Source organism: Lontra canadensis, unplaced genomic scaffold (genome assembly GCF_010015895.1).
Source record: "Lontra canadensis isolate GAN:19392208 unplaced genomic scaffold, GSC_riverotter_1.0 scaffold7, whole genome shotgun sequence".
NCBI classification, from domain to species: domain Eukaryota; kingdom Metazoa; phylum Chordata; class Mammalia; order Carnivora; family Mustelidae; genus Lontra; species Lontra canadensis.
This window is the reverse complement of record NW_022631001.1, coordinates 29486704-29497390: the sequence shown is the minus strand read 5'-3', so window position 1 is coordinate 29497390 and position 10687 is coordinate 29486704. Positions and strand designations below refer to the sequence as shown.

Genomic DNA, 10687 nt, shown 5'->3' with positions numbered 1-10687 from the left:
CTCAGTTAAAGGTTAGCAATTATTGAGATGGGATGATGATGATGATTTGAAAACTTGATACGGGTTAAAAGTCCTGATGAAAACCTGAGTTTTAATACATGTAGAACACATATGTGATGAGCACTGGGTGTTATATGCAACTAATGAATTGTTGAACACTACATCAAAAACTAATAATGTACTTATTATATGTTGGCTAACTGAATATAATAAGAAAAAAAGAGAGAAAAAAAGAACACATACTTTATATGTTGATGTATTTTTGTCCTTTTGAAGGGACTCTGGATTTTTAGCTTGTTCAGGATACTTTATATGGCTTCACCCAGCAACTACTCCATTGCTCCTGTTACTGAATTTCTCCTCATCTGCTTCCCTAACTACCAGAGTTGGCAACACTGGTTGTCCCTGCCCCTCAGCCTCCTCTTCCTTCTGGCCATGGGGGCCAATATCACCCTGCTGATCACCATCTGGCTGGAGGCCTCTCTTCATGAGCCCATGTACTACCTGCTCAGCCTCCTCTCCCTGCTGGATATCGTGCTCTGCCTGACGGTCATCCCCAAGGTCCTGTCCATCTTCTGGTTTGATCTCAGGTCCATTAGCTTTTCAGCCTGCTTCCTCCAGATGTTCATCATGAATTGCTTCCTTGCCATGGAGTCCTGCATATTCATGGTCATGGCCTATGACCGCTATGTGGCCATCTGCCACCCACTGCGATACCCATCCATCATCACTGACCAATTTGTAGTTAGAGCTACCATATTTATTGTGGCCCGGAATGGCTTCTTTTTTCTTCCTGTTCCAGTTCTTTCTTCTCGGCTCAGATACTGTGCAGAGAACATCATCAAGAATTGTATCTGCACTAACCTGTCTGTGTCCAGACTCTCCTGTGATGACATCACCTTCAACCGGCTCTATCAGTTTGTGGCAGGCTGGACCCTACTGGGCTCTGACCTTGTCCTTATTGTTCTGTCATACTCCTTCATCCTGAAAGCTGTGCTAAGGATCAAAGCTGAAGGTGCTGCAGCCAAGGCCCTGAGCACATGTGGTTCTCACTTCATTCTCATCCTCTTCTTCAGCACAGTCCTGCTGGTTCTGGTCATCACTAACGTGGCCAGAAAGAAGATTCCCCCAGATGTCCCCATCCTGCTCAACATCCTGCACCACCTCATCCCCCCAGCTCTGAACCCCATTGTTTATGGTGTGAGAACCAAGGAGATCAAGCAGGGAATCCAGAAGCTGCTGAGAAGGCTGTAAGAGGTAAAATGGATCAGATACACCTTTGGAATTGTTAGTAGATCTCAGGAATTATTTTTATGTTGGAAAGGAAATTTTACTTTTTAAACCCAGAATGGATTCTGATTCTTTTTATCTCAGACAACAATGAAAAGATTCTGTGAATCCTTGTTTCCTCCTGCTTCAAAGGAAACCATCTTTCCTGGATTCTGTGGTCACTTGCAAATTTGCCCTGACTGACTCCTTAACTGAGGGTCTTGCCAAGCCTTAGCCAAGTGGAGCTGGATTGGAGTGGGAGTGTTCGGCCCCAAAGGAACAAACTTTATAGTTAAAGAAATCTGCCTGTCCCGATTTGCAAAGAACACAGATGACTCTCCTGCCTCCTGTTTCAGACATGGCTTTTGTGTTGTGAGGGGTTGATTGGGCTGAAGTAAGGACATTCAATCAGAATTTTGGTTTTTGGGGTTGAGTGCTTTATTGTGAATATCCCTGACTCTCTTTTTTGGCACCTGTGGCAGATGTGTCATCTCCTGGCTCCTCGGATCCTTAATAGGGGTTGACCCTATTAAGGTTTTCCATTTGTGCAACTTCCCTGGGAGCATCTTCTCCTACTCACCCTCCCTCCTTCCTCCTCTTTCTTTCTTTCTTTCTTTCTTTCTTTCTTTCTTTCTTTCTTTCTTTCTTCTTTCTTTCTTTCTTTCTTTCTTTCCTTCCTTCCGTCCATCCTCTCTCTCTCTCTCTCTATCTCTCTCCCCTTTCTCTTTCTCTTTCTTTTCCTTCCTCCCTTCCTTCCTTCCTAAGATTTTTTGTTGAGATTTTTATTTGTAGAGGAGGTAGAAAATCTTTTAGGGTTTTTTTTTTGGGGGGGGGTAGACTTGTATTGTTTGAAGTGTCTTATGTTCTTTACCTCATTATCTTCATGACTCTGTAATCCTCACTTTATCCCATATACCTCCTATAAGGAACTTAGAATGCTACATCACATTTCAGGCACCATCCCTCCCCAACTATGACCTGTGCATCCTAGGCACAACTCAGCTGTCCAGTTCATTCCTTCTATTGCCATGTTTGCTTCAGCCTTCAGCCTGGGCTGGTATAGCTGTTGACAGTTTTTCCAGGATGACATAGAAGCTCTAGACTCTGATTTTCATGAATAAATGTGTTCCGCTATTTTTCTATCCCCTTCATGATGCCACATGTTAGTCCAATGTTTCCAAGGAACATTTTATAATAACTACCTGTCTCTTTTGTGGATGAAAATTAAGAGTTTGTAGTCTGTTATTTTACCAAGCATCATTTGAAGAACATTCCCATTGGACTATCCTACTTTCTTTTGTGTCAAAACTTTTCTTGGGGTGCCTGGGTGGCTCAGTCAGCTAAGTCATGATCCCAGGGTCCTGGGATTGAGCCCTGCATTGGGTTTCCTGCTTCTCTCTCTCTCTCTGCCACTCTCCCTGTTGTGCTCTCTTTCTCTCTCTCTCTCTCTGTCAAATAAACAAGTAAAATCTTAAAAAACAGAAAAACTAAAAAAATATTTTCTTTGATGAATGACTTATATTTAAATTTAATATTTCTGTACTATTTTAAAAAGTTATATATTTTGCAGCAATTATTCTCTTTTCTTCCTTAGAGACCTCTATGTTTTGGCTCTAACAGACTTTCAGACTTACCTCAAACTTTCTTTGTTTCCCCTACTGAGCTAAAGTAAACTGCTCACTTTTCCCTGAACATCCCCTCTTTGTGTTTGCTGTCTGTCTTTAATCATTTGACCCTTTCAACACAAACCTTCATTTACTAGTATCATCACTGCTGAACCCTATATTTCCCACGAGGCTGAAGTCAAGCAGCACTTTGCACAGGGGGACTTCTTTTAATGACTCTCACCTGGAATCGCTACTCTAGCATCTTTAGTATCTATATGACTTTCTCTGATAGTGTCATGAGTTTCTTTTCGGTTGAGAGAGTATTTTATTCATCTTTTTATTCTGCATGTTTAATTTTATGCTTCCTTATGTAGAGGAATTTAGAATAAAGATACATTTTATTAGTGCATATCTTGTCCCTCCTGTCCTTTGAAAACTACTAAGGAACAATGATCAAATCTTATAGTAATATGTGTTTTTATAGTACCTAATACAGAGACTATTTTTAGCCAACAATAAATGGAATTTATCTCACCCTCAGGTTGGAATAATCAGAGTAATTGGGATTTGATTCTTAGATAGACCAATCTGGCCAAATTTGCCAACTCAGGTTTTATGAGCTTTGGCTAAACTTGTTTCTTTACCTTGAAAATGGTGATAATGATCCTTATCTCTTACCATTGTCTTGAAGAGTAAATAGACTAAGTATGAAAAATTTTTCTCAGTACCTTGAATGTACATACCTTAATTACATAGACATTAAATGAATTGTTATTATTATTTTCCTAAGCACACTGCTTTCCCTGCTGCCCTCTGAATATGAAGCAGGTTATTGTTTCACACCTCATTTTCCTTGAAGTAGCAGATATTTGTGTCATTTTGTCTTCCTCTAGCTCTATAGTCATTTTATTACTAATACATTTCCTTGAGAAATCTTTTACATATGTGAAGGTTACTTTTGAAACTCCAAACTATTTGGTGCTGCATAAATCTGTCAGTCAGGCATATTCTATTCATATCTATTTCAATCTGGGTATGCCATAAGGCTACCTACAAGTGTACCTTCTGGAACTGCAAAGGCCGCCATGGGTGATACGTGGCTATGAAACCATCCAGTGCTCACCTCCTTTGAGGCTCTCTGGCTTCCAATGTCACCTGTCCCCCAAAGCTGCCTCCACATTTCCATCTGGGATAGTGAAGGGAGAAAGGCTCTGGCACACTGGTCATGAAACAGCAGTCTGCTTTCATCACACCCAGACAGCTGTTGTAGTACATTATCTTACTGACTTGAGCCCACATGGTATGCAGTTGCTCGATTGCTTTGCAGACCCTGCCCAGGGCAGTAGAAAGGAATATCACTCTCAGTTTACCTGTAAAATAACCAAAGAAATAAACAGAGCCTAAATTCTGTACCACTTATTTTCTACAGGTCCCGTAGAGTTCTTACTTTAGTCCAATTCCCCTTTTCTAGGCTATAAGGCTCTTGCAATTTCTCTCAGAACCAGCTATGACTTGGCACTTCATCTGAGAAAAGCTGCAAAGCTATGATTCTCTGCTTTGGAATTGTTCTCAGTAGAAAAGAGTGATGGTATCATTCTTTGGTGTCATCACCTTTGTTTGTATGCCTTTCTCTTTTCTGTTATGATTTCATCTGTGTGTATTATATTTCCTAATTTAGACTCTTCCTGAGTGAGGCCTTCTGATTCTGGCACATGGATGCTACATAAACCAGATGGTAGCAGGAATCTGGGATCTTCCCTTCTGTGCAGGAAGAGGTGGCAGGGTTAGAAGAATAAAGTAGAGCAGCATTATCTCAGTCCTAGGCAATAATCAGAGGCAGTGGTAGCATAGATAGTGAGGTGAGGGTGATATCAAACCCAAGATTCCCTTTGGAAGACATAAAGACAAGTTCAAAGCAAAAGAGGCAGTGTCTTACCCAGCTATGGGCCATCATCTGAAATGTGATGACAAACCCAGTCATGGGATTCAGACCTTGTGGAAATGAGAAAGAGAACCGTGTCCAGCCTCTTCTCCAGCTCCCTCACTCCTATTTCTGGTACCTAGAAGCTTTCCACAGCATTTCCCCTTTACTGCTGTGTATACTCAGATGAAGCCTATACTCACCAATAAGTTAGGTTTTCATGTTCTTATCATGCCCTCTCATTAATAATAATTTTTTGAAGTGTCCATTCCTATTTCCAATTTTAGTATATGTGCTGCCGAAGCGAGCACTTCATTCCTATTTCCAATTAAGCCACTGCACTGGGGGTAATAGAGGAAATGATATGTCCATAACATGCTAGCTGCATGGCCCATTTTTGTACAGTGGCCATAATGAGATGACCCTAGTTTAAGGATAATATTAAACTCTCATTTAATCATAATTTTTCTAAGAGTACACTTAAGACCTGAAATAAATTTCTCTCTGTTCTAAGTCTAGAAATATTTGTTTTAAAAATGTATGTGCTCTTCATTTAGAAGCACCCTTCTCCCAAAAGTTTTCCTCAACTCTCTCCTTGTTCACTGCTACTCCTATATTAGATTTTTCTTCTCTGTTTTCTCTGCTTTCTTCTCTGCCTCCTCTCCTGAGAATATGTACCTTAGGCTCTAGGTTCAGATGGCTAAAATAGTTTTAACCTCTGTGGGCTGTGGGGAGGGAAGAGAGAGGATGGGCCGTAGGGCCTTAAAAATAGCCTCTGGAGCCTCTGAAGGGCTTGGGTGGTGCAGTAAATAGTCATAAATAACAGCGGTAGAGTACAGCCTCCTCAAGCTGGTAGGTCTGGTTTGGAGGCAGGAAAATCATGAAGATAGGAATGACGCAGCATGTTGGCCTCCAGGTATTCAGTATTCAATACAAGCAGGGAGAAGGAATCTTCTGGTAGAATTGTAGCAGGCCTGGTGCTACAGATTCCGATTCTATCAAGTGGTCTGAATCTGGTTCATCACTGCTTTGCACCATGGGGTTTGAACTCATGAACCTAAGATCAAGACCTGAACTGAGAAAAAGAGTTGGACGCTTAACTGACTGAGCCACCCATGTGCCCCTGTATCACTGCTTTTATTTAGGAGCAAAATTTTTCTAGTATAAGCTATACCCTTCCCCTTTAGAAAAGCTGAGAGCAGGGTGAGTGCTCTTGAATTAAATCTATATCTTCATTATTGCTTATGGTAGCTAGAGACCCAGAGCTGATTTCCTCAACTGCAATCCTGGTTCCCTACAGAAGATTGCCATAGAAGCACTAGATTGGATAGGACCGGTAATCCCAGTTGCCTTGATTACTCCCTCTTGGCCATATGCTTTCATCCTGCCTTGTTTCCCAGTGCTCCTTCTTGCTTCTCTCACTGGGACAGAAATGATTTCTATTATTCATGTTACCATGCTCCCCAGAAGACTGAATGTGGAGTCAATTCCTTATTTTTGGTTCACTGTAAAGGAAAAAGAACATAATGACTGACTGGAAATGAAGCAGATGAATTTATAGGAATAGATTTGTTTCTTTAGGGTAACTGGAATCTAGTCACAGGTAAGTTTGTATGGTCTAAGAGGACAAACAGTTTTGTCTAGATTTATGTTTGAAGCTATAGCTGTAACCTTGAGTCTACCCTCTGAACTCTACTGCTTTGTCACCCTTTGTTAACAAAACCTAGTTCCAGGACCCGAATATATCTTATGTGGAAGAATGGTGTTCCTATAGACCACATTTGGAGATATCTAGATATTCTGGTATTCTTTGTTGACTAGTGACACTAACTGCAAAAAAAAATTTAATCACCTCATTGGTTTAAGTTAGGGGTCAGGGCAAGAGTGACAATCTAACTTGAGTCAGGGAGGTAGGGGTTGCTGGAAAGTCCTAATCTCTGATAGAAGCATCTATGTTATCTAAGCTGGGAGCTCTGGATGTGTTGATTATCTCTGTCCTTAATCATTCCCATCCTGAAGTTTGAAAGATCAATTTACTAAATAATCTCTAAAGGAAATTTGATGGGGAGTATTAAAAAAGAAAATAAACTATAAATTTGAGCTGACCCAGGGTCAAATGAATGGAATTTCCATAAATAACCCAAGATATAGATACTATTTGCCAATACAAAAAGTGAATTCATGTTAAGCAAAATAGAAAGAGGAATGTTTAGTTTCCCAGAACTCTAGATACAATGTCCAATACAGTATACATCCAGTCCACGTGTGGCTATCAGTGCTTGAAATGTGGCTAGTCAGAATTAGGATGTGCTGCATGTATAAAATGTGCCTGATTTTGAAGACTTAATGCAAAATCAAAAAGAATGTCAAAGCTCTTTAACAGTTTTTCAGATTGATATATGTTGAAGTGATAACACTTTGGCTATATTGAGGTAAATAACATATTATTAAAATTAATTTCATGTATTTCCTTTGAGTTTTTTAAGGTAGCTACTAGAGATGCAAAATTATGTATGCAGCTCACAGTGTATTTCTATTGGAATTGCTGCTAGAGATTCTATAGCAAATATGGAAACTGATAGGCAATATTGTTGATTAGGCAATATAGAAAAACAAATTTATTTTTTCCAATTTCAAAATCTGCCTTCAAATATTTACACTTACTTTACCTTCTTACCTGTCAGGAAAGACAGGGAAGTTGGCTTTAGGAGGGTTGAACACTGATTAGGACCACTGCCCTTGTTTTGTTTGTTTGTTTGTTTGTTTGTTTTCTTTTCAGTGTAATAGAATTCATTGTTTTTGCTCCACACCCAGTGCTCCATGCAATCCGTGCCCTCCTTAATACCCACCACCCGGTTCCCCAAACCTCCCACCCCCCACCCCTTTAAAACCCTCAGATTGTTTTTCAGAGTCCATAGTCTCTCATGGTTCACCTCCCCTTCCAATTTCCCTCATCTCCCTTCTCCTCTCCATCTCCCAGGACCACTGCCATTGTTGATAAAAACTGGCTTATTTTGGGCATCCTCAAAGCATGGAAAACAAAGTGTCACTGAACATGTCACTCAGCGTTCTGAGATAAGCCTTAGCATGGCAGCCATATAAAGTTTATCTCAGAAATGTCTTAAATGCTCATAACGGGTTAGGGTGTACCAGGCCAGGAGTCCATGTGAACCTGGGTTCAGTGTTTGTGACTGGGTTTGTGACTGATGGATAATCCACACGGAATCAGATGAAAACAGCAGTTGTTACTATCCCTCACTCTTTGGTAGTAGTGTTGGACTAAAACTGCTGACTCCTGCAATTTCTTGTTCTTATCCCTACTGCTTGCCCAAGATATTAGAAGACTTTTTCATACCTTCTTGTCTCAAAGTATATTCTTTTTTAGACTTCTCTAAGATGCTATTTCCTATATAAATGATAGCCATGACTCTACTGAAGTCTTTTTTTATTGTGTTATGTTAGTCACCATAAAATATATCATTAGTTTTTGATGTATTGAAGTCTTTAGGTATTTCATGTGGATGCATGTAGTCCTGATTTCTCCTTTCCCTGTGATGTCATCTCTTGGAAGAGGAGCAGGGGTATGTATTTGTGTAGGGCCTATGGTTGATCTGCTCTATCAATAGAGCCTGCATATGTGTCTTGGTATAATAGGTAGTACTAGTATAGGAGGTAGCTGTAGATTCAGACTTCATAATTTCAAAGCATGGCTACACCACTGTGATTTTAATAAAATGACTTTACTTACTTTTGCCTTTGTTTCCTCCTATGTAAAATTGGATTATCAATGGTGTTTTGTTATAAGGAGGATGATCGTGTAATTTATCAACCAAGCTGGGAAACTATTAAGAGTGTGTAAGGGCTTAAATGGGAATTATCCCAGGCAAATAGGAAATATGGTCATTCTACTATCATCCTACTTACAGGATTTTTTTTAAAGATTTTATTTATTTATTTGAAAGACAGAGATCACAAGTAGGCAGAAAGGCAGGCAGAGAGAGAGGAAGGGAAGCAGGTTCCCTGCTGAGCAGAGAGCCTGATGAGGGGCTCCATCCCAGGACACTGGGATCATGACCTGAGCCGAAGGCAGAGGCTTTAACCCACTGAGCCACCCAGGCGCCCCTAGTTACAGGATTTTTAACAGGATGGATGAGTTCATATTTATAAAGTACTTAGGAGGGGATTATACAAAGTGAAATAAGTCAAGCAGAGAAAGACAATTATCATATTGTTTCACTTATATATAGAACATAAGGAATAGTGTGGGGGACTAGCGAGGAAGGGAGGGAAAACTGAATGGGAAGAACTCTGAGAGGGAGACAAACCAGGAGAGACTCTGGACTCTAGGAAACAAACTGAAGGTTACAGAAGGCAAAAGGGTGCAGGGATGGGGTAGCCAGGTGTTAGGTATTAAGGAGGGCACGCACTGCATGGGCCACTGGGTGTTATATGAAACTAATGAAATGTTGAACACTACATCAAAAACTAATGATGTACTATATGGTGGCTAACTGGACATAATAAAAAAAAGAATAGTGCCAGACACTTAACTATTATTATTTTTAAGTGGTTCTATGAAAAATAAGTTACTTCCCCATGGGTATTCTTATTGTTTGGATGGATTTATTCTTGTCTTACCCTTTAAGGTTTTCTGAAGTGTCAGTAATGAGTAGGACACTTTATATGGCTTCACCCAGCAACTACTCCACTGCTCCAGTCTCTGAATTCCTCCTCATCTGCTTCCCTAACTACCAGAGTTGGCAGCATTGGCTGTCCCTGCCCCTCAGCCTCCTCTTCCTTCTGGCCATGGGGGCCAATGTCACCCTCCTGATCACCATCTGGCTGGAGACCTCTCTTCATGAGCCCATGTACTACCTGCTCAGCCTCCTCTCCCTGTTGGACATAGTGCTTTGCCTTACTGTCATCCCCAAGGTTCTGGCCATCTTCTGGTTTGACAATAAATCCATCAGCTTCTCAGCCTGCTTTCTCCAGATGTTCATCATGAATAGTTTTCTGACCATGGAGTCCTGCATATTCATGGTCATGGCCTATGACCGCTATGTGGCCATCTGCCACCCACTGCGATACCGATCCATCATCACTGACCAATTTGTGGTTAGAGCTACGATCTTTGTTGTGGCCCGGAATGGCCTTCTTACTATGCCTATCCCCATACTTTCTTCCCGGCTCAGATACTGTGCAGAGAACATCATCAAGAATTGTATCTGCACTAACCTGTCTGTGTCCAAACTCTCCTGTGATGATGTCACCTTCAACCGGCTCTATCAGTTTGTGGCAGGCTGGACCCTACTGGGCTCTGACCTCATCCTAATAGTTCTGTCCTACTCCTTCATCCTGAGAGCTGTGCTAAGGATCAAGGCTGAGGGTGCTATGGCCAAAGCTCTAGGCACTTGTGGTTCCCACTTTATCCTCATCCTCTTCTTTAGCACAGTCCTGCTGGTTCTGGTCATCACTAACGTGGCCAGGAAGAAGATTTCCCCAGATGTCCCCATCCTGCTCAACATCCTGCACCACCTCATCCCCCCAGCTCTGAACCCCATTGTTTATGGTGTGAGAACCAAGGAGATCAAGCAGGGAATCCAGAAGCTGCTGCGAAGATTGTAAGAGGTAAAAATGGGTGAGAGCTAACCTGGAGAATTGAAATTGATGATAGGGAATAGTTTTCATGATGCATAGGAAATTTAGTTACTTCAGGAACAAGTTTGGATTTTTCATTCTCCAAATTTTCAGTTGATTATGGGGATATTCTTATCCTGACTCCTACTTTCCCTGCACTGACTGGAACCTTAGTTTTTTTGCATTCTGGAGTTATCTGGAAGTTTCTTTAACCTCATCTGTGTGAGAGAGACTTGTCAAGTTATATATAAGT

At 41.0% G+C, this 10687-nt stretch overlaps 2 protein-coding genes across 2 annotated transcripts; both read left to right on the top strand.

Moving 5' to 3' along the window:
• Positions 1 to 300: 300 nt before the first annotated feature.
• Positions 301 to 1254, top strand: LOC116865402 (olfactory receptor 56A4). The gene has a single exon (XM_032853672.1). The coding sequence runs from the start codon at positions 313 to 315 to the stop codon at positions 1252 to 1254; it is 942 nt and encodes a 313-aa protein (XP_032709563.1). The 5' UTR covers positions 301 to 312.
• Positions 1255 to 9462: 8208 nt separating this feature from the next.
• Positions 9463 to 10422, top strand: LOC116865401 (olfactory receptor 56A4-like). The gene has a single exon (XM_032853671.1). It carries the CDS (start codon positions 9463 to 9465, stop codon positions 10420 to 10422), a length of 960 nt encoding a protein of 319 aa, XP_032709562.1.
• Positions 10423 to 10687: the final 265 nt, after the last annotated feature.